At 62.0% G+C, this 22727-nt stretch overlaps 1 protein-coding gene and 1 long non-coding RNA gene across 2 annotated transcripts in view; one reads left to right on the top strand and one right to left on the bottom strand.

The window, feature by feature from the left end:
• Window positions 1–21713, top strand: part of SPEG (striated muscle enriched protein kinase) — a 27523-nt gene extending 5810 nt beyond the window's left edge. Inside the window, exons 6-42 of the mRNA XM_053982824.1 lie at window positions 24–167; window positions 969–1151; window positions 2915–3126; window positions 3380–3468; window positions 3665–3846; window positions 5933–6193; window positions 7484–7642; window positions 7771–7960; window positions 8112–8341; window positions 8520–8639; window positions 9039–9143; window positions 9255–9461; window positions 9587–9710; window positions 10102–10274; window positions 10955–11067; window positions 11247–11415; window positions 11499–11592; window positions 11942–12142; window positions 12291–12351; window positions 12551–12628; window positions 12788–12960; window positions 13066–13092; window positions 13408–13560; window positions 13765–13807; window positions 13902–13970; window positions 14096–16289; window positions 16414–16566; window positions 16641–16757; window positions 16837–17004; window positions 17258–17380; window positions 17568–17732; window positions 17910–18582; window positions 18670–18909; window positions 18983–19206; window positions 19695–19770; window positions 20022–20171; window positions 20414–21713. Of these exons, the coding sequence (XP_053838799.1) occupies window positions 24–167; window positions 969–1151; window positions 2915–3126; window positions 3380–3468; window positions 3665–3846; window positions 5933–6193; window positions 7484–7642; window positions 7771–7960; window positions 8112–8341; window positions 8520–8639; window positions 9039–9143; window positions 9255–9461; window positions 9587–9710; window positions 10102–10274; window positions 10955–11067; window positions 11247–11415; window positions 11499–11592; window positions 11942–12142; window positions 12291–12351; window positions 12551–12628; window positions 12788–12960; window positions 13066–13092; window positions 13408–13560; window positions 13765–13807; window positions 13902–13970; window positions 14096–16289; window positions 16414–16566; window positions 16641–16757; window positions 16837–17004; window positions 17258–17380; window positions 17568–17732; window positions 17910–18582; window positions 18670–18909; window positions 18983–19206; window positions 19695–19770; window positions 20022–20171; window positions 20414–20621 (8051 nt within the window). The 3' untranslated portion in view covers window positions 20622–21713. The remainder of the gene's footprint in view (window positions 1–23; window positions 168–968; window positions 1152–2914; window positions 3127–3379; window positions 3469–3664; window positions 3847–5932; window positions 6194–7483; window positions 7643–7770; window positions 7961–8111; window positions 8342–8519; window positions 8640–9038; window positions 9144–9254; window positions 9462–9586; window positions 9711–10101; window positions 10275–10954; window positions 11068–11246; window positions 11416–11498; window positions 11593–11941; window positions 12143–12290; window positions 12352–12550; window positions 12629–12787; window positions 12961–13065; window positions 13093–13407; window positions 13561–13764; window positions 13808–13901; window positions 13971–14095; window positions 16290–16413; window positions 16567–16640; window positions 16758–16836; window positions 17005–17257; window positions 17381–17567; window positions 17733–17909; window positions 18583–18669; window positions 18910–18982; window positions 19207–19694; window positions 19771–20021; window positions 20172–20413) is intronic.
• Window positions 21553–22727, bottom strand: LOC128810182 (uncharacterized). Its single transcript, XR_008437968.1, has 2 exons — window positions 22643–22727; window positions 21553–21857 (listed from the first exon to the last, which is right to left on the bottom strand). It is a non-coding gene; the product is annotated as an uncharacterized LOC128810182 (long non-coding RNA).

Genomic DNA, 22727 nt, shown 5'->3' with positions numbered 1-22727 from the left:
GGGGCCCATCTCTCCCTGTGCAGAGTCCTCAGATGACTCCTATGTCTCAGCGGGTGAAGACCCCCTGGAAGCCCCCATCTTTGAGATCCCCATCCAGGACATGGCAGTTGTCGTGGGGGCAGAGGTGCTGCTCAAGTGCATTGTCACGGCCAACCCCCAGCCAGAAGGTGAGCCACCCTGGAGTGGGGTGTCGGGGCCGCAAGCATGGCAGAGGGACTCTCTGCATGTCCATGTCCCACCTGTGTGGCGTGAGCGGGACACCCAGCGCTGAGCTGGGTATCTCAGGGGAGGGGATGTGCCCACCCTGGGAGCACCCCTTCTGCCTTTCCTCCCCTCAGACAAGAGTGAAGTGCTTGGGCACTGCCTGCCAGGACAGGGTGCAGGGGACAGGGTGCCTGCTGTCCCCCAATGCTGGGCAGGACTGTTGGGAAAGTGGGAGAAGGGCTACTGAGCGCTGTGCGGGCAGGGACGGGTGATGCAACCGGTCTAGTGGGTGGCGTCCCTACCCATGCCGGGGGAGGCGGTGTTGAAACTAGATGATCATCAGGGTGTCTTCCAACCCAAACCATTCTATGATTCTCTAATGCTCTGGGCTGTTGTTGGGGCAGCTCAGGCGGTTTCCCGGGGCCAGAAGCTTAGGGCTGATGGCCTCCGGGCAAGCTGTATCCAGGACGTGCGTGGGGGCAGCTGGGCAGCCAGGGTCGGTGCCAGTCGCCAAAGCCAGGCAGAAGCCAAGCCGCTTTAATTCCCTCTTCCAGCCTCCACTGGAGGGCAGGAGGATGTCAGGAAGCAGATAGGGACCAGCCACGGTCTCTCCGTCAGAGGGCCGTGGGATCCCGGGGCTGCTCCCCATAGCAAATGGGTCCTCAGGCCAGGCAAAGGAGCGCCTGGCCTCTACGGGACTCTGCGCAGAGCCCGGGAAAGCTCAGACTGTCCTGCCCACGCGTGACCCCCGCCTCTGCCGGCAGTGTCCTGGAGGAAGGACGGGGTCCCACTGCGGAGCAGCACGACGCGTCCCATCAAGGCGGAGGGCGAGCGCCACACGCTGCTGGTGCGTAGTGCCCGGGTGGCCGACGCCGGGCTGTACACTGTCACCGCGGCCAACGAGGTGGGGGCCACCTGCTGCAGTGCCATCCTCAGCGTGCGGCCCGGTGAGTACCGCGGCCGGCGGATGGAGGGACGCCGGGAGGGAAGGAGGGAGGCAAGGGAGGGAGACAGACAGGGAGGGAGCGAGGGCTGGCGCCGCGGCAGGCTAGCTGCCAGCTCTGCCGCTGCTGTCACTGGGAAGAAACCGGCTTCCTTACCCTACAAGGCTCTGTCTGAACCAAAGCAGCTGACGTGCTCCCGGCAGCCATGGAAGGATCCTACCGTGGGGGGAGCGGGGTCAGGCTGTGAGCATCCCCTGGCGCCCAGCAAGCAACCCAGTGTCCGGTCCCCACACCTGTCCTGTGTCCCGCTAGACATGGGAGTACATCAGCCTGCTCTACAACCCCGCAGACCATGTGGGTACCCCTGCCCTGAGCCTGCAGACCATGTGGGTACTCCTACCTCCAGCATGTGAGCCATGGGGATAGCCCAGCCTACTCCCCAACCCGCAAATTGTGGGTTTGTCCCTGCGCTCCAGTCTGCCAGCCGCAGAGAGACCCCCGCCCCACAAACTATTAGCTGTGGGCTCACCCTGCCTGCCCGCCAAGCCGCTAGCCGGGGAGAACCCCACCTCACCCCCCGCCGCTGGCCATGCGGATAGCCAGTCCGCTGCAGCCCCAAAGCCCTCCCCGTTCCAAGAGAGTGTCTCTGGGCGGCGGGCAGAGGCTCAGAGCTGCCCCGAGAGCTGGAAGGACCCAAAACTTCCCCGCTCTGTGGTTAGGCTGGGTTAGGACTGTTTACACCCAGGGGTTAGGACTGTACATTCGTGGTCAGGACTGTACACCCAGGGGCAGCCGCGGCCGGGCAGGGCCAGCCGGGCAAAGCGGTGAGGGGCCGGGAAGGGCCCGGCAGACCCCGACCCGCCGCGGGCCCTCCCCCGCGCTGCTGGCCCAGCCCCGGGGGCCGGCCGGCGCTGGGACGGGGAGGGCTCAGCGGGCCGACGGCGCTGCGAGCTGGAGGCGCCCGGCACCGGCAGCGCCACCGATACTGAGGGCAGTTCGGCGGTGTGGCGTGGGTCGGCTCGCGGGGCTGCCGTGGCCCCGGTGAGTGCGGGGTGCTTCGGGCGCGGGGGGGGGTGGGGGCGGGGGTGTGTGTGGGGTGCGGACAGGGACAAGTCGGGCTCAGGCTCCCAGCTCTCCGCTGGAAGCTGCCCGCGGGAATCACGGAGGCACGGGGACACATCCCTTGCCCGGTACCGGGAAGGCCGCCCACTATCCCCGGCGCAGGGCAGGGAGCTTGAGAGCGCTCCGGCGGCCGGCCGGAGAGGGCCAGCACCCCCATGGTGGCGACTGGGCTCCGTCAGTCCCCCGTGCCGGTCGCCGCTCCCCATCCCGTCCCTCGCCGGCCCCTGTATCCCGCACCCGCGAGTCCCCCAGTCCGGCCCCCGATGGCGCGGACCGGCGGGCGGGCGGGCTGCAGGGGGGAGCGCAGCTGCCAATGTCACCTTCAGCCGTGCCGGCCCGGGCAGAGACAGCCATCCCGGGAATCCGGGCGGCTTAAGGATGGGAGCGCGGGCTGCTGCGTAAGAGCCACTTGAGCCCTGCTGTCGCCTTGCGGAATATCGCGTCCCCTTATCATCCCGCGGCGTGCTGCTCACCCCCTCCCCCGGCGCGGCCACGCACCCCTTCGCTGCCGGCCATTGCCGAGCCGGGATGTGCCGCGGGGTGGGTGTCCACCCCTGTAATGCAGGGTACTGGAAAGGGGTGCCCTAACCCGCCTGTCCGGCTCCAGTTGCTGCCATCTCCTTATCCAGCCTCTTCTGTGCTAGCACCCGCTGTGGAGCGGCATGGGAACTTGCCCCCCACCGTTGGCCAGGCCAGCCCCATCACATCGGACGAGGAGTACCTGAGCCCATTGGAAGAGTTCCCCGAGTCTGGCACCCCCCAGCACCGACCGGCCATGAAGCTGCAACCAAGAGCAGAGCATGGGGCTGCCCGCGGCTCCCCTGAAACCACCTTCAAGGCTTCACCCACCTTTGAGGTGAGATAGCAAATCCCCCAGGACTGGTAGAGGGGTACAGTGCCCTGTGACTCTGGTACCGTGGGCCTCGGTGCCAGGAGGTGCTGGGTCAGATTTTCCTAGCCCTTGATCTGATGTCTGGGCAGGCTCCACCCCACCAGCTTCCCTGGTACTCCTGTTGTGATAGGGGACAGACAGCCCTGGGTACAGTGGTGGGGGTGCATGGTCCTGTGTGCAGATGGTGCTTGCTGCTCTCTGACCCCTCTTTCCCCAGGTATGCTTGTCGGACCAGTCAGTGCTGGAGGGGCAGGATGTTAGCATGAGCGTTCGCGTCCATGGGGAGCCCAAGCCCATCATTTACTGGTGAGTCCTGCTGCTCTCTGGGGTCACAGCTGGGCATAAAAGGAGGGGACAGTCACAGTGACCTCTCCATTTGGGGATGGTTGCATGGAGCTCTGATCCTGAGCAGAGAGTGTTGGAGAAGGTTTTTTTTGGGGACAGCCAGGCTGGGTGTGCAGGGCCAGGTATGACCATGATGCTCTGCCTCTGTCTGGAGCAGGCTGAGAAACAGGCAGCCAGTGAAGTATGGCCGCCGGCACCACGTGGAGGAGGCAGAGGGAGTGAGGGGGCTCTTCACGCTGCACATCCTGGCGGCGGAGCACACTGACACCGGCTTCTACACCTGCAAGGCCGTCAATGAGTATGGCACCAAGCAGTGCGAGGCCAAGCTGGAGGTCAGAGGTAAAATTCCCTGAGTATGTCACCCAAGAACCTGAGAGGCCAGCTGGCTCTAGTGCCCTGCATGAACTGTGGGGAAGGGACCACTGCAGGCCCTCCACTTGGTGGTGTGACATAAGAAGGGGACAAGCCAGCTCCCCCTGTGGTGGCGCAGGCGGGGAACAGGAGAGTGGAGCTGCGTGCCTGGGGCTGTCTGCAGAGGCTGGCCCTGCAGCAGAAGGCAGTCTGCCTTGCTGTCTCATCCAGATGTGCAGCCCTGGGTCCCACCTGTTGCCTGCTGTTCCAGAGCCCCACTGATCTGACCCAGACCCAACTGCTTCTCACAGCCCAGCTTCACTCCATGTCCCCTCCTGCCACACTTACGGGGCGAAGTGCTGCCCCTGGCTGACCAGGGAGGGCTTTTGGCCTTGGGGGCTCTGTAGGAACCATGTCCTCATGCCCTGCAGCTTGCTCCCTCCTTGCCCCAGGCTACCTGCAAGCTCTGTGCCAGGCACAGGGCAACTTGCAGGGGGTCCCTCCCTGCCCATTTCCAGCAACGTCCCATAAGCATGGGACTTCACTGTCCACTCCCCTTTCCTTGCTATAGCTCCCCAGCCCTGCTGTGGTCCTTCTAGGACCCCAAAGTATGCGTGCAGTTTTGAGGGGGTGAGGGGGGAGTTAGGACTGATAGCCAGGCTCTGCCTGGTATCCCCAAGGCCAGGGAAGGGGCCTGTGGGGATGAGTGATGCTGCCTCCCTCCTCTTGCCCTTTGCTGTGTGTGCCCTGCTCCCCCCAGCCCTCCCTGCTGATGGCTGCCTGAGCCCCCCTGAGCTGTGCCAATCCCACCCCAGCCTTGGCTGCACCGCTTGTACGCTGCCGGGATTATGCTCCCAGCCTACAGCAAAGCACGGCGGCACGGGGGTGGGAGTGGAAGCCATCCCAGTGTCCCACGACGGGCAGGAGCTGGGCTGCAGGGGTGATGGCCTAACCCCAGCCCTTCTTGGGGGGTTCAGCAGATGGCTCCGTGCCTTGTTGCCCAGTTGCACCCCTCGTGCTGGTGCTGGTATGTGTGTCCGTGCCGGTCCCGTGGCTGCTGCACTAACCCTTCTGCTTGCTGACTGCGGTTTTTGTCTGTACGCAGGGGGAGTACGATAAGGGGGTGCATCTCTCAGAGCCGCGGCTGCGGGGCTCTTAGTTGGACACCTCTTAGGCAGTGGACCTCACCTTGTGTTATTACCTCCTTCTCCATCCGCCGCCTCGTCCTGGACGCACCGCAGGGACGCGCGGGCCCTCGACTGCGGGCCGGGGCTCGCCAGATGGCCGGGGCAGGCGTGACTGAGGCGGGGCGGGGGAAGCAGCAGGGGAGCAGCAGGCACCCCCTCAGCCGGGCCAGGGTGCCCATATGATGCAGTCTTGTCTCTTGCTCCATCCGTTTGTCCCTGTCTGTGTGTTCTGCTGCCTCTCTCTTGCTGCCCAGGGAAAGGGAGCAGGGAGCTGAGCCCACGGTTGCCGCTGTGCCGGCCAGGGCTGTAGGGAAGGAGCTGCAGTGCAGTGGCAGCTTTATGACAGTCACCTTGGAGCACGGGAGACAGGAGACCCAGGGACCCCACAGGGGAACACCCTGTGCGAGGTGCAGGGGGGAGGGACATCATTGGCCCCTTTGGCTCCACGGTGGCCACTCAGGTGCCATCTTGGCCACCAAGACACATCCCTTGTAGTCCCAGGGCTTGGGTCCCTCAGGAGCATCCCCTGGCTGTGGGTCTCTTCTTCCCAGGGAGGGGGCTTGAGGGGGGGCGGGCTGCGAGGCCGTGACCCTTTTTTTTTGTAGCTCTAATAAAATCTGTTTGGTAAAGCGCTGTGTGGTGTGTTCCTGGCACGGACACCTCCCCTCACCCCCAGCCCCCTCCCTGCTCAGCTCTGCTTTCCACATCTCGCCTCCCATCCCACCCTTCCCTGCTGCACTCCCTGCCCGCTGCACCAGGCCCCCTCCCTGCATGAACCACTGCCCTGCATGTACTCCCACTCCATCCCTGCTACCTCTCATGGTTGCTTTTCAGTTGCTGAGATGCGTCTCTCTCTTTCTTTCTCTTTCTCCCTGCTCCCCGGGCAGCTCGCCCCGAGTGCCAGTCCCTGGCCATCGTGGTTCCCCTGCAGGACTTGGTGGTCGGGGCGGGGGAGCTGGCGGTCTTTGAGTGCATGGTGGCCGGCCCGCCAGACATGGACGTAGACTGGCTGTCCCGGGGCCGGCTGCTCCAGCCTGCACTGCTCAAATGCAAGATGCATTTTGATGGGCGCAAGTGCAAGCTGCTGCTCACCTCTGTGCATGAAGATGACAGCGGAATCTACACCTGCAAGCTCAGCACTGCCAAAGGTAAGCGGTGGGCATGCAGCTCCCCCAGGGGGGGTTCCCACTCAGGGCTTGGCCCTAGCTGGGTGGAAAGACCCCCCCTACCTTGGGCTCAGGGCTCTTGTTCCCAGGGATGTAGCTGTGAGTGCTGGAGATACAGGGGTACAGGGAGACAGGGGGATAGGGAATGGGTGGTGCCCGAGGTGCTGGGAAGGTTTCTCAGGGAAACCTGGTGTGCATCAGTTCTTGGACTCTGGTAACCTGAGACCTGCAGCTCTATCCAACCCCACTCCACTCAGCTCCTCTGCCAGCATGCATGTGGCTCCCTGAAACATGGGAAGATGCATTTGTTCCATGGCTGCACCAGGTGGATGCAGGCCTGGAGTCCAGTTGTTCCTGTCCCCTGGCTTCAGAGCTTCTGGGCATCCTGCTCCAGTACTGATGTGTCTCTGCTGGCTTGGGAGGTGGTGAGGAAATGGGCAGGGAGTCAGGGCTTCCCAACCTCTTCCACCAAACCATCACTGACGGCAGCTCAGCAAGAGTTGCATGGGCCTCTGTCCAATGGCTCTGACACACCTGTGCCTCTGCATGCTGCCCACAGCTCTGACTCACAGAGTCCACTCTCCTGCCCACCTAGGCAGCAGGGTTGGAGGGACGTTGCAGGAAGAAGCAGCATTCCCTGCACCCTCTGGTTGGTGCCTGTGCAGTCCTCCATGAAGGAGGCTGTATTCCTGTGGGGCTTTGAAGGTAGCAACAGTTTGAGCAAACTCACCCTCAGGCAGGTGAGGGTGTGCCTGAGAATGGTGTGGCTCCTCCTTACTCAGGGTGGGTGACACTATCATTGCAAAGTGGTCCCTGCTGGAAATCCCCTCACCTGGAGCATCGAGCCTGCTTGTGTCCCCATGCTGCTCCTTGGATGCTGCATATGCTGGCAGTACCTGCTCAAGCATTGCTGCCCCATTCCCAAGGGGATAGGCCAGCTGTGGTCTCCTGCCCTATGCGGAGGACAGGGCATCCTCTCATCCCACCTTGCTGCTGGCACCTGTACTGCTGTGCAGAAAGGAAAGAGGTGCCCGCTGCCATCAGAGCCCCAGCCATGGGCATGGGGACCTTGCACACATTTGTGTCCCCCTGCCCTGCACAGGGACAGAGCCTGGAACTCTACACACCTGGGCTCAACCCACACCATGTATGGGGTATGCTCACCCACAGCCACACTGGTTGCTGGGTTGCAGCCAGGGGGTGTCACAGGCTGCCTCCTGCCCTGCACAAGCATGTGCTGTGGGGGCTCACCAGTGCCTGCTCTCCTCGCAGATGAGCTGACCTGCAGTGCCCGACTGACGGTGCAGCCCTCTGTGCAGCCGCTCTTCACGCGCAAGTTGGAGGATGTGGACGTGGTGGAAGGGCGGACAGCGCGTTTTGTCTGCATGATCAGTGGGACGCCCCCTCCAACGGTTACCTGGACTCACTTTGGTAACCCCCAAGCTCAGAGAGATTGCCAAGGGCCCTGCAGGGAGACCTCTCCTCATCTCCTTGGGGGCTGCACCTGGCTGGGACTGGAGGGGATGCTGCTGCTGATGGTGGTGTATGTTTCTGCACAGGCTTGCCAGTGCAGGAGGGGGAGAACGTGCGGATTCAGCAGGATGGAGGGCTGCACTCACTGGTCATTGTGCACGTGGGCAGTGAAGATGAAGGGCAGTACAAGGCAATTGCCAGGAACACCCACGGCCATGTGGAGTGCTCTGCCGAGCTCTATGTGGAGGAGCCACGGCCATCTGCAGCCTCCCAGATGTAAGAGTTGGATGGTCACTGGAATCTGCTTCCCCCTGCTTGCTCCCCTCTGGGACTTGGTATACAACAGGCTTATGCAAAGCCTAGGGCTGGGGCTGAGCTGGGGGCACTGCACCATGCTCCCATGATGAGCATGTGCGGGCTCTTGCAGCTCTAAGCTGGAGAAGATGCCATCCATCCCGGAGGAGCCAGAGCAGGTGGAGACGGAGGCAGAGTGCTTCACCATGCCTGATTTCCTGAAGCCACTGCACAACCTGGACGTGGTGGAGTCGAAGGAGGCCGTGCTGGAGTGCCAGGTGGCCGGGTTGCCCTACCCCTCCATCACCTGGTACCACAATGGCTCCCGAATTGACAGCACTGATGACCGCAAGATGATGCAATGTAGGACTCCTGGTTGCCTTCCCCACCCCCTGGGGTCCCTCTACATGGGGTGGGAGAAAGGGGAACACTCTTGGAGGAGGCATCACCCCCCAGACCTTTACACCCCATGAGGCAGGAAGGGGAGCTCTGTGCTGCTTAGCTGGTAGGGTCTTACCTGTGTCCCCCTGTTCTCCACCAGATAAAGACATCCATCGTCTGGTATTCACGGCTGTCAGCCACGCACATGCTGGTGTCTACAAAAGTGTCATTGCCAACAAAGTGGGGAAGGCCACGTGCTATGCACACCTCTATGTCACTGGTAAGCAGCAGCAGACACCACTTGGGATGTGTGGCCACTCACAGCCACCCTGCCAGGCTGTGACCTGGATTATTGTGAGATCCTAGGGGAATAGGATCACAGGGCAGTTTAGGTTGGAGGGGACCTCAGGAGGTCTCTAATCCAACCTAAAAGTGGGGCCAGAAGTGCAGTTCTCATCTTGTGTGGTCAGGAGCCGTCCCTGGACGACTAGGTCATGCATAAAGCTTGCTGGCAGTGCCAGTCTCACAGGAGCTGGCAGGCTGAGCCCCTACCAGGAAACCAGAAATAATTACTGGCCTCATCCATCCCCTCAGCCAGTATCTCCCAGAGCGTGAGGCAGATGCCCTGATAAGCTGGGGCAGTGGCTATGCTTACATCCCTGCCTACCTCCTCATGCAGATGTGGTGCCAACACCCCCAGATGGGCCCCCCACTGTGGCCTCAGTGACTGGCAGAGCCATCACACTGACCTGGAACAAGCCCAAATGGCTGGATCCTGCCATAGGTAAGGGGGCAGGGTGTGGGCAGGAAGATGGCAGGGGGTGGGCAATGCCATGATGGGGTGCATGGTATAGCTCCATGCCAGGGCCTCTGCACTGACCTTCTCCCCTTTCAGACCCTAACTCAGTGACCTATGTGGTGCAAATGCAAGTGCTGGGCACGATGCAGTGGGTGGTGCTGGTGACCGGTGTGCAGGACACCACCTACACAGTGCACAGGCTGACCAAGGGTGCCCAGTACCTCTTCCGTGTCATCACTGCCACTCCTAAGAGCAACAGCAAGCCTTCCCCACCTGTGGGTCCTGTGCAACTCCTGGACCGGGGTGAGAAGGGCAGTGGGGAGGGAGTGGGTAGCTTGGGTAGAGGTCTCTGTCCCTTGTTGGATGGTGAGCTGCCCAAGGCTGGGTGGCATGGAGTGGGCAGGGGTTGGTGAAAATGCATTTGGCAGGTCCCTACCTGGAGGAGGCCCCAGTCATCCTGGACAAGCCAGATGTGGTGTATGTGGTAGAAGGCCAGCCAACCTCCATCACCATCACCATCAACCATGTGGAGGCCACCGTCACCTGGAAGAGGTAGGATATTGGCACTGTGCCTTGTTGTCTGCCCCGTGCCTAGAATCACTCCACAGGATGCATAGAGAAGGACTTCCACCTCTCCATGCAGCCCACTGTGTGTGTGTGGGGGGGCTCCTTCCCTGGGGCTGATCTGGGTGTGCACACAAGGATGATGTCCAGGGCTCTGAAGAGTTGTGGGGGCGGGTTGTGGGTGTTATCTGTAGGGTATTAAGGGGCAAAAGCCATTGAGGAGGCAGAACTAGCAATGGGATGTGAGCGCTTTGTGGGGGCTGCAGGGTGGGAACTGACTGTGGGTAAGGAGGTGGTCCTGGGGCTGTGGGGTGGCATCTATCAATGGGGCAGTGGTCCTGCCTGTGGAGCTGTGATGTGACAGCTGCTGTGCTTGCAGGGGTGGGCAGGTGCTGGGGGAACTGGAGGGCATGTGTGAGATGATGATGCCAGACGATGACCAGCACTGCCTGCGGCTGCTGCGTGTGGGCCGGGGGGCTGGTGGGCTGCTGGCCTGTGAGGTGAGCAACCGCCACGGCACTGCCCACTGCACCCTCCGCCTCCGCCTCGCAGGTAGGTGCCCCTGCACTGGGAGGCCGTGTCTGTCTGCTGGGGGGTGGCACCCTGTGGTGCTCCAAGCCCATATGCTGGGGAGGGACATTGCCCTGGAGGGTGGCATTGCCCCATGGTGCCCCATGCCCATGTGCCATGGGGGCATTGCCCCATAGCATGATGCTGCTCCCCAGTCCTTCACACTCATATGTTGTGGCAATGCCGATCTGTAGGGTGGCAGTCATGGGGGTGATAAACCATGAACCATGCATTGGCACTGCTGCCCGGTGTCCCATACCCATGTCTGACCTGGGCAGAGGTGTCCCATAACTGTGTACTTGGGGAGGCAGTGCCTCATGGTGTCCCTTGGCCATGGATGCTGTGGATGGCACAGCTGCAGGGTGGCCCATCCCTGAGTGTAATTGGGAGGCACTGCTCCCAGTGCCCTGTAGCCAAGAACTATAAGGGATACCTCCACAATGCCCCACAGTACCCCACATCCATATGTAACGTGAGATGCATTACCGCTCCATACCTGTGTGCTGTGAGTGGCACTGCCCCACAGTGCCCTGCTCCAACGGGGTACTGCCGAATGCTGCGCAGACACATGCCATCGGTGGTTTGCCCTGGAGAGGTGTCCCACTTCCATGTGCATTGGAGTGGCACTGCCCCATGGTGCCCCATGTCCCATCTCTTGGCAGAGGCACCGCGCTTTGAGTCCATCATGGAGGACATTGATGCCCAGGAAGGGGAGACACCACGATTTGCTGTGGTGGTGGAGGGGAAACCGCTGCCAGACATCATGTGGTACAAGGTGGGCTGGGAGCCCCAAACCCCTTCCTGAGCCATATTCCCACCAGACCTGCACACTGCCTCACTGAGGCTGCTCCACTGGTGATCAAGGATGTGTCCCATGCCCTACCCATGGGGAAAGGGTGGTGGGAGTTGGTCAGGGATGGGACAGGACGCCCACAATACCCTTGCCACCCCCAGGATGGGGAGCTGCTGGAGGAGAGCAGCCACCTGAGCTTTGTGTATGAGGACAATGAGTGCTCACTGGTGGTGCTGGGTGCTGCGGAGCCTGACAGCGGCGTCTACACCTGCACAGCCAAGAATCTGGCTGGGGAGGTCTCCTGCAAAGCAGAGCTGGTGGTGCGGGCAGGTATGACTGACTGGCTCCCCAGCCCCTGAGGGTAGAGCCCCGATGTCTGGCTTGCCCCTTGCCAGCGCCTTTCCTTCTTTCAGCCCAGCCCACTGCTGATGCCACCATGGAGGAGGATGTGCTGCACAAGGCACGACGCCTGACCGACTACTATGATGTGCACGAGGAGATCGGGAGGTAGGTGGCTGCTGGCATGATGGGGCATCCTGGGCACTGCAGGGACTGGGGTACTGGAGCCAGGCTGCACCCTGGGCCTCCGACATAGGGGACTAAGCTCCATTGTATGCCAGATCCTGGGGTGCTGGGGCTCCTCTCAGCTGTCAGTGGATGTTCCTGTGCCAGCTTAGGGTGGGGATCTGGCATGGTCAGAGAAAAGCCAGGCTTGACCAGTGCATGGTAACAGAGGCAGCTGAGGCTGCAAGCAGCTCCCTGCAGAGTGGGTGCCTGTGCCAGCTGCTCAGGGAAGGGGGAAGTCTCCTGCTCATGCACCTTCTTATCCTCCCTTACCCCTACTGCTGAATTGCAGGGGGGCTTTCTCCTATCTGCGGAGGGTGACAGAGAAGAGCTCCCGGCTGGACTTTGCCGCCAAGTTCATCCCTGGGAGGACCAAGGCCAAGCAGTCGGCACGGCGGGAGCTGCACATTCTCTCTCAGCTGGACCACGAGCGCATCGTCTTCTTCCATGACGCCTTTGAGAAGAAGAATGCCGTCATCATGGTCATGGAGCTGTATCCTCTGGGCACTGCTCCATGGGTGCATAGCACAGGGGAGGAGGGGAGGCTTTTGCGGGGAACAGGTGGGCAGAGTGGGTGCAGAGGAGCTGGGTGTGGGGCACAGTGGAGCATGGAATTCCTATGCTCCTTGACTGGGGCCCAGCTGCTCTGAAGAAGAGCTGCTGGACAGGATGGTGAGGAAGCCCTCGGTGTGTGAATCGGAGGTGAGTGAACACTGTGGGAGCAAAGTGATGTGGAAGGGAGGGATCCTGGGGACAGTGGTGTCTGTCCTAGGCTAGAGATGTGTAGTGCTCATTGTATCAGGCTACTAAGGGGGCCACAGCCCACATTGTCCTCTGCACAGGGCCAGTGTGTGGCTGACTCTGTTCAGGCTGCCCACTCTCCTCACTCCATCTCTTGCAGGTCCGGTCGTACATGCGGCAGATCCTGGAAGGGATCTGCTACCTGCACCAGCACAGTGTCCTGCACCTGGACATCAAAGTGAGTGAGAGTCTTTACAGACTCCTCCTGCCCGCTGCCTCCAGTGAAGGGCTCCTTGTGCACTGGGTGGGGAGTGGTCCTGCTGACAGGGAACAATCATTCCCTGGGGAAAGCCCCTGCCTTCTGCCAAGCTTCCCTCTGCTCTGCACTGTCCTGTAGCCAGAAAACCTCCTGATGGCAGATCTGAGCAGTGAGCAGATCCGGATCTGTGACTTCGGCAACGCACAGGAGCTGACGTCTGAGGAGCCACAGTACTGCAAGTATGGCACCCCTGAGTTCGTGGGCCCTGAGATTGTCAACCAGACCCCTGTCTCCAGCGTCACTGACATCTGGTAAGGGTGGCCCTTTGGTGGTCAGTGGGCTCCCTGCTATGCCAGGAGAGACTAGGCACCCTGGAGGGCTTGTGATGTGCAGTAACTGTGCTCTCCTCTCTGCAGGCCTGTGGGGGTTATTGCATACCTCTGGTAAGTGCCCCGGTGTGTCTTCACAGGAGGGACACCCTTTCTACCCCCTCACCAGTTCCAGAACTGAGACTGTGACCATGCACATGACTCCTTACAGAGTCAGACTCCCCTTCCAGCTGCTCCTACCTCTGCCCTCCCCATGGCACCAGGGCTGAGGTGTGAGGTCCTGTCCTCAGCCTGCTATACTTGCCATGCTGTTTCCCATGTCCCCATGACCCCAGAGATGGGGTCTGGGGTCCTGTCCCCAGTTCTCTGTATTTTCCATCCTGTTTTTCATGGGCCCATGGCCCAGTGACAGTGTCGCCTCCTTGGCAGCCTGACAGGGATCTCCCCCTTTGTGGGGGAGAATGACAAGACAACGCTGATGAACATCCGCAACTACAATGTGGCTTTTGAGGAGAGGATGTTCCAAGGGCTCACCAGGGAAGCCAAGGGCTTTGTCATCAAAGTGCTGGTTAATGACAAGCTGTGAGTACTGCAGCCCCTGCCCCTTCAGCATGAACTTTGTGCTCAGGGAGGGTGGGGACCCCCATGCATCGGGGTGTCCAAGGGCAAGGCTAGCTACATGGCTCTGCTGGGGTGCATCATGGGCAGCCACACTCTCCTGCCCTTTTTCCCCTGACCAAAGCCTCTGAGCCTGGGTGGTTCTCACCCAATGGTGTTGGTTCACAGGAGACCCAATGCAGAACAGACCCTGGAGCATCCGTGGTTCAAGGTGAGCCTGGGCTCGGAACCAATGCCAAGAGGCCACAGGGTTCCCTGAGCCTGCTGCAGGCTCCAAGGGACACCATTGTTCCCTCACCCCACAGACACTGGCAAAAGGGAAGGTCATCAGCACTGACCACCTCAAGCTCTTCATCTCTCGTCGGAAATGGCAGGTGAAGGCAGGGGCTGGGGAGGGAGGGGGCAGGAGGGATTGTGTCTTGGGCAGGATAGGGGGATGTGTAATGGCAGGATGATGCCATGCACCTGAGCCTGACCCAGCCCACTCTGCTGGCTGCAGCGCTCACAGATCAGCTACAAGTGCAACATGGTGCTGCGGCCGATCCCAGAGCTGCTGGAGGACACGTCCAACCACCTCTCCATCGCTGTGCCCCGGCATCTCAAAGAGTCACCAGCGCTGTCATCCTCCTCAGACTCAGACGACCTGGATGAGCTGCCCTTCATCCCCATGCCACACCAGGTGGAGTTCTCTGGCTCCCGCATGTCACTCAATGAGATCCCCACAGATGATGAGACCATTGGGACACCCGAGGGGCTGCAGCCGGAAGGGGATGCCTCCACCATGGAGTGGCAGAGCCAGGGCACAGGGAAGCCTGGGGTGGCCCTGGGGAAGCGGCCAAGGAACGCTGGGCCACGGCGACCATGTGCAGAGGTGGAGGCGCCTGGTTCCTCTGATGAGGAAGCGCCCGAAGCCCAGAAGCGGCCAGAGTATCCTCGCAAAGCCATGAGGAAGGGTTCCAGCCTGGAGTCCCCAGGGAGTGCCCGTCGAGGAGAGTTGAAGAGGGGCAGCTCTGCTGACAGCGCCCTGCTGCTCCAACAGCTCCCAGGGACTGAGGAGGGGGCTGAGGCAGCCCGGGACCCCCGCGGGGCCCTAGCCAAGGCAGCCTCCATGGAGTTGCCAAGGAGAAAGGTGGTCTGGGGGGAGGATGATCATGCCCAGCGCCTGGAGCTGATGCGCCAGCGGCTGCTGCGGGGAAGCTCTGGGGACAGCAAGGTCAGTGGTCTGCGGGGTCCCCTCCTGGAGACCCTGGGAGTCAGCCCTGACAAGAAAGTCTCACGGTCAGCCCGTCTGGAGGCACCAGCAGTGCCACGGCTGGTGCGGGCAGCCTCCAGTGAAGCCACCTCACCACGCCTCCTCCCCACTGAGTGCCGGCTGCAGAAGAGCAGCTCCTTCAGCCATGGGGATGCTGAGCCTGTCGTCCGGCACCGACGCTCCGGTGCACCCCTGGAGATCCCAGTGGCCTGCCTGGAGGCCCAACGGCTCAAGGAGTCCCCCTCTCTCTCTGCCCTCTCTGATGCTCGGCCCACAGTGCCACCAGACACCCCAAGCACACCAACACCGCCTCCAGCAGAGATTACTGTTCCCCAGGCCGCCCCCGCAAAGGCTGCCTCAGGGAGGAGGCACATCCCTGAGGAACATGGCCCACCTGGGGCCAGCAAGGCTGCCACCACCACAGGGAAGAAGCCCACAGACAGGGGACAGGAGGAGAAGACACCCACCAAGGTTGCTGGAGCCAGTGGGGAGGGGACTGCCAGGACAGGAGCTCCCACCCCACCAAAGTCCACAACCCCTGTTCCCCAAACCCACATAAAGTCTTCCTATGCCAAGATGATGCAAGTCATGGGAGCCATTCAAGGCGGGGAGACAGCCACCGAGGAGCCCCCACCAACCACCAATGAGCCCCCACAAAACATCAAGGAGACCCCACCAGCCAGTCCTGCAAAGCCCCCTACACCAGCACCAGCAACAAGGAGGGAGGTGAAACCCACCGGCTCCTCCAGCTCCTTGGTCATCCAGGACATCGATTCGGAGGAGGTCTTTGAGGCCAAGTTCAAGCGGGGCCGCGAATCATCCCTCACCCGGGGGCTGAAGCTCCTCACCCGCTCCCGCTCCGAGGACCGGCACCTGGCCGGCCCCCCAGTCTCTGACGAGGGCATCTACCGTCCTACACCCGCCGGCGTGCCTCTGGAGCTGCGCAGGGACCGGCCCACCGGACTGGTAGCCAAGTCCAAGTCGGTGCAGGACCTCCATGAAGTGGAGAAGGATGGGGGCTTCTTCCGGAGGATGTCCATACTCCTCAAGCGGACCCCGCCTGCTGAGAGAAAGAAGAGCACGGGGGAAGACGGAGGCAGTGAGACCCCGTCTGGTGGGCGCCGCTTCTCCTGGAGCATGGCTCTGGCCAGCTCCAGGGAGCGGAGGGACTCAGAGAGCCTCAAGTCAGAGCCGGGGGGTGGTGGGGAGAGCGAGTCACCGGCGGTGGCTGTGCGGAGGAAGATCAGTGCCACAATGGAGCGGGTCTCGGCGCGGCTACGCAGCGTGTCGGATGAACGGCCGGAGGGCGAGGGGTCCCAGCAACTCCGTCGCGCCAGCTCCGAGGGTGAGAGCTTGCGACCGGGGCCCGCCCCCGCCCCCGCCCCCTCCTCTGAGTCCCTGCGCTCCGAGGCCAGCACAGGTTCCTCCGCCTCTGCTAAAGGTGAGCGATGAGGGGCGATCCCGCGGGGGACTCCTGCTGGCAACCCACGGCCCAGTCGCTGTGGGTACGGCGGGTGTGGCCGCCATGGCCTGGCCCCGCTCTCACCTGCCCTGGGTGGCCACAGGTGGGGGTGACAGTCAGAAGAGGTCCCGCTGGGAGCGCTGGGGGCTCTCCCGGGGCAAGAAGGAGAAGATGGCCTCACAGCCCAGCATCCCCTCCAGCCTTCTGCGGGAGGAGGGACTCGCCGCCGGCCGGCCACACACGCCCAGTGAATCGGGTAGGTGCAGCCCCAGGACGGGATGGCGGGTGTGTATCCCCACCCCAGCCTAACCGCCCCACTCGGCTTTCCAGATTTCCCCCCTATTTTCCACATCAAGCTGAAGGACCAGGTGCTGCTGGAAGGCGAGGCGCTGACCCTCTGCTGCCTTCCTGCTGGCAGCCCAACCCCACGGATCCTCTGGATGAAAGGTGGGACGCTGCCTGCACTGCCTCAGTGGGTGGGCTCTGACAGGCACCGTATGATGCCACTCCTCTTCTCCCCCTACAGACAAGAGGTCCCTGCAGCCGGACAGTGGGCTGAACGTCGTCTCCTGCAAGGACGGACGTCAGATGCTCACCATTGCCAAGGTCTCCAGGAAGGATGCAGGGCTGTACGAGTGTGCAGCTGCCAACATCCTGGGCACAGCCATCAGCTCCTGCACGCTCGCTGTGGCACGTAAGGAGGCTGGGGGTCCTCAGGAGACAGGAAGGGCACAAGTCGAGCACATGGCTGGGGATCAGTTGGTGCAGGTCACTTGAGTACTGCTCTCCATATCTACAAGAGACTGGGGCTTTTGAAAGAGGACAGGCTGGTTTTACATGAGCGTTTCCAGCATCTCTGAATCCGTGTGTTGTTATGCCCTCTCACTGCAGCAGCTCTGCTCTGCCCCTGGCTGGACACCCAGCCCACGCTGTCTGTACCCTTGCAGGGCTCCCTGGGCGGCCAGGCACCCCGGAGATCCCCCAGAAGTACAAGAACACGGTGCTGGTGCTGTGGAAGCCTGCTGAGAGCAAAGCCCCCTGCACCTACACACTGGAGCACAGACTGGAAGGTATGTGGTGCTGCCTCCCATCCCCTGGGAGCCACAGCCAGGAATATGGGCTCACAGAGGGGCACCTAGGACAAAAGTGCCCAATGTCCTCGCTGTCCCCTGTGGCTTGGCAGAATCAAGGACAGGGGACAGTGGGCTGCCCCTGTCCCTGTTCTGCCCTCACCTTACCTTACTGCTGCTTTGGCAGGGGAGCATGAGTGGAAGATTGTCAGCACTGGTATCACTGACTGCTACTTGAATGTGACTGAGCTGCCTCCTGGGAGCACTGCCAAGTTTCGTGTGGCCTGTGTCAACAAGGCTGGGCAGGGACCCTACAGCAACCCCTCAGTAAAGGTGCATCTTGAGGCAGCAGGTGAGCAAGCCCTGTCCCATGGGCGTGGGGTAGCCATGGGGCCACCTGTGGCCTCTGGGGTGCTTTGGAGATCCTTGAGTCCCATGGCATCTTCCCCCCAGGGCTTTGGGAAATGAGGTGCCATTTAAAGTCCACTCCTAGCTTGCCCCCACCTGGCTCACCCTTTGCTCCCTGTAGATGCCCGAGCTGCCCCAGCCAAGGATGTTGCTGTCCCCATTCCTGAAAAGGTGGCTTCCAGCCGGTCAACCCAGACACCCGAGGAGCAGCTGAAGCCGGTGGCTTCAGGGGCCCCTCCTACCACACCGCCACGCAAGCACAAGGGAGTGGTACAGAAGGCAGCCGGAACAGAACCGAAAGGTGCCCCCACAGGGGTCCTTCCACCTCCTGCACCCCATGAAGAGGGCGTGCCACCAGATCCTGAGCTTCCACCCAACATCACTATCTATGTGCCTCCTGAGCTGATGTTCACCCCCCCTCGGACTGTTGCCTCTCCTCATACAGACACCCCCACTCCCGGCTCCCCTGCACCCCCCACGGACACTTCCCCCCCGCCCCAGGCTCTGTCTCCTTCCAAGTCCCCCACCATTTCCCCAGTGTCAACCACACCCAGCTCAGCCCCCACACCATCTCCCACCCCCAACACCACACCTTCACGGAAAATGCCTCCCTACATGGTAACCTCCTTCATCTCCATGCCTCCCACATCACCCCCTGCAGTGGAGCCCACCACCACTCCCCCACCCTCCAAGGAGCCCCCAGCTGCTAGTGGGGTCCCAGGGGCAAAAGACAGCACAGCACTGCGGCAGGGAGTCCCCCAGAAGCCATACACCTTCTTGGACGAGAAAGCAAGGTGAGTAGTGGTAGGACAAGATGCTCTGCCAGGGGTGTTCTTGCAGCACCCCACAGCAGGGATGCTGAATCCTGCCCTATGCTGCAGAGGCCGTTTTGGGGTGATCCGGCTGTGCAAGGAGAATGCCACAGGGAAGCACTTCATGGCCAAAATTGTGCCCTATGAGGTGGAGCGGAAGCAGAGCGTGCTGCAGGAGTACGAGATCCTCAAGGCGTTGCACCATGAGCGCATCATGGCCCTGCATGAGGCGTACATCACTCCCCGCTACCTGGTGCTCATCTGTGAGAACTGTGCTGGCAAGGAGATCCTCTACAGCATCGTGGACAGGTACAGGTGGGGCACAGGGCCACCGGGGACAGTTGCTGGTATGGGACTACCTGCTGATGGCACTTGCCCCCAGGTTTCGCTACTCAGAGGATGACGTGGTGAGCTACATACTGCAGCTCCTGCAGGGCCTTGAGTACCTGCACGGCCGCCGCATTGTGCATCTCGACATCAAGCCAGACAACATCATTGTCTCAGGCACAAATGCCCTCAAGATCATTGATTTTGGCAGTGCCCAGACCTACAACCCACTTGTGCTGCGGCAGCTGGGGCGGCGTGCTGGCACTCTGGAGTACATGTGTGAGTGGGGCACCATGGGTGTAGTGGCATGGGGGACAGGGACAGAACTGGGGCATGCTTATTCCCAAAGGTGTGCATGTATGCCTGTGCTCTGAGGGACTTGGGAATGGGGAGGAACTGTGTCCTTGGGGAAGGTGGGAGTTCTTTGGGGTGCTGGGGGTGTCTGTGAATTTCTGTAGCATCGCTGGGGTCAGTGGGGGAGTCTGGGTGCTGTGGGGCAGTTGGGGTATCCTTGGAGGCTGGCTGGGCTCTGTCAGGATGCTGCAGTGTCAGGGAGGGGTGTTGGAGGGTGCAGTAGTGGAGTGCTGTGGCTGCTGTGGGTGCTTGGCTGCTATGGGCGTTGGGAATGCTGTGGGTGTTGGGGATCCTGGGGATCTGGGACTTCTGTAGGTGCTGGGGATACTGTGGATGCTGTGCGTGCTGGGGCTGCTGCAGATGCTGGGGCTGGTGTCTCTGTGTATATGACAGACCTGCTTCCCTGCCCACAGCGCCAGAGGTGGTGAAGGGGGACCCGGTGGGCTCTGCAGCAGATGTCTGGGGTGTTGGCGTCCTCACCTACATCATGTAAGAGAAGGAGTCAGGGGGATGAGAATCTTGAAGTGTAGTCAGCCCCACCCAGGGCTCGGTGCCACAGAGGACACCAATGATGGTGGGCTGAGGGATGCTGTAGCCCAGCAGACCCTTCCCAGCTGGACATGGGAAGATGAAGTCACCCTGGGTAGCTGTGGCTTTTCAAACCAGGGATGGGGGGAAGTGGGACAGCAAGTACCCTCCCATCGCTGTCCCCCAGCCCATCACCCCCTCCACCACCACAGGCTCAGCGGGCGGTCACCATTCTTTGAACTGGACCCCATTGAGACGGAGAACCGCATCCTGGCAGGGCGCTTTGATGCCTTCAAGCTGTACCCCAACGTCTCGCAGACTGCTGCCCTCTTCATCCGCAAGGTCCTCACTGTCCACCCATGGTGAGTGTCCAGCCCAGCCAGGGAGGACACATGGCACCACACTGTGCCTGTGACTGAGCCAGCTCCCTGCCACATGGGACCCCTCCAGATATCATCAGTGGGAGCCCGGAGTCCATCACTGCTCTTGGAGAGGGCTGGGACTCCCCGGGTCTTGCAGGGCAAGGGTGGCGGCTGCGTTTGGGTGGGTGGAGCAGCAGTGGGCACCCCCCACAGTCCTTGATGCAGAGCTGGCTCTGCCCCAGGAGCCGCCCCACGGTGAAGGACTGCTTTGCCAATGCCTGGCTCCAGGATGCCTACCTGATGAAGCTGCGCCGCCAGACCCTGACTTTCACCACCAACCGCCTCAAGGAATTCCTGGTGGATCACCAGAGACGCCGTGGCGAGGCTGTCACAAAGCACAAGGTCTTACTCCGCTCCTACCAGGGCGGCCAGCCACCAGGGCCACAGTAACTGGTGCCTTGGCCACGGCCATGAGGGGCCGGGGAGCCAGAGGAACATTCCATGGGCCGCAGTACGGGGCGGCTGAGGAGGAGCCAGGATGAGTCCATGGACCTCACATGCTGCTGTCTGGGATGATGGTGGCCAGCAGCATCATTTTGGCAGTGCTGATGAAGAGGAGGTGCTGCCGCAGCCAGACCAGCAGTGGGATCTGGCAGTGGGAGGGTGGTGGGAAGCCTTGCTGCAAGGAACAGAGAATGTGGCAGAGGGTCGGGGGAAGAATGGGATGCAGACAGAGGGGCAAGGGAAGCCCTGGGTGGGAGGGGAAGAGCTGCCAGTTTGCTAGCCAGCCCTGGCCACATGGGTCCCATCAGCCGTGTGCCTTACACTGCAGCCTGCAGCTGCCCCTGGCCACGGTGTGGCAGTCCTCGTGCTCCCCCTGGTTTGCACACCAGCACCAGAAGACTGAGAGAAAGGGGCTTGCTCACAATCCCCAGCCAGCCAGCACAGCCCCAGTCCTTACAGCTGGGAGGGGGAGCTGCCAGCCCCCCACCTTCCGCTCCTCCCAGCCCTGGTCCTGGCAAGTGGGTTTGTGGCTCCAGGACCGATGCCGGTGCCTTCCCTGGGGCTGTCGGCTGCACCTCGTGCCAGGATGGGGGACTGGCAGGCACCCCCTCTTTGCAGGGAGGGCACCCAGGTGCCATGCACACCTCCTGTGTCTGCTCAGGCCCACGCTGCTCGTGCTCTGCCCACCCAGCTCCAGACCTTGCCCTGTACCCCACTACCAGCCTGCCTCAGACCCCTCACACCTTCCACCTGACCCCGAGGTGCCTTGTCCTGCCCTGTGCCCCCTCCTCAGCCCTCCCTGGCAGGTGTCACGATGTGGGGTGCCCTGAGGAGGGGGACAGGAAGAGCGGCTGGGCACTCACCTTCCTCATGCTGCTGTAGTGATAGGGCTTTATTTATTGATTTTGGGAAGAAGGCGTCTGCTCATTCCAGTCCTCATTCCTGTGCCCTCCTCTCTGCCAGGCTCTGGAGTTGCCAATGTCCCCATGGTTTGGAGCAAGCAACATGCCAGAGCAGCAATAAAGACCCTGAGCAGCCCCTCCAGTTTCAGTGCCTTCCTGGGAGGGAATTGCACGAGTGTGAAGTGCAGCCCCTGGTATCTCGGGAGGGTCCTTGCCCCAAAACTTAGGGACCTGAGTCCAGAAAGGATTCCATGTGAGGCTGGGCTTCCATGTTGGAAACCTGGTGAAAAAGTCAGAGAAGCTGTGAAGCCCTGGGGCGAGTGCAACGGGGCTGATTCACATGGCCCTCACGTCATGGAGTGAAAATACGGAGTGCCAAAGGGCCCGATGGTGGCTGGGACAGCAGGACAGCAGGGCAGGGCTCCTGCTGCGGGCATGGCAGGTGCCGGTGAGGGACCTGATGCCTGGCTATAAATACCCGCTACCCATATGAGGCCGTGCCGTGCCGGCAGGGACTGCTCCGGTTACAGCCCGCTGGTGCTGCGCCCGCCGCTGTGGGCAGGGCCACAGGCGCACCGCCTGGTGCCCGCGGGCAGTCACACGCTTCCCGACACACACACACGTGCTTACAGACCGCTGCCTGCCGCACGCCCGTGTGTCCAAGGGCGTGTCAGAAGCCATGGTGTGCCCGCACGGCGCACCGAAGCGCTGGGGCACACACACAGCCACAGCACCTGCCCCACACGCTCCCGCTGCCCTGCACAGTCCCACACGGCCACAGCCGCTCCCCGCACAGCCGAATGGACCATCGCCCCCGCACTGACCATCGCCCCCCTCAATGACCATCGCCCCCACACTGACCATCGCCCCCCTCAATGACCATCGCCCCCACACTGACCATCGCCCCTCTCAATGACCATCGCCCCCACACTGACCATCGCCCCCGCACTGACCATCGCCCCCCTCACTGACCATCGTCCCCCTCAATGACCATCGCCCCCTCACTGACCATCGCCCCCCTCAATGACCATCGCCCTCGCACTGACCATCGCCCCCCGCACTGACCATCGCCCCCTCACGGCCGCAGCCGCCCCGCAGGCTCCCGGGCCCTCACAGCGAGCGCGGACGCCCCCTGGCGGTGGGGGGCGGC

This window comes from Vidua macroura, chromosome 7 (assembly GCF_024509145.1).
Source record: "Vidua macroura isolate BioBank_ID:100142 chromosome 7, ASM2450914v1, whole genome shotgun sequence".
NCBI lineage: Eukaryota > Metazoa > Chordata > Aves > Passeriformes > Viduidae > Vidua > Vidua macroura.
Note: the sequence above shows the minus strand (reverse complement) of the source record. Positions and strands in the feature narration are given on the sequence as shown.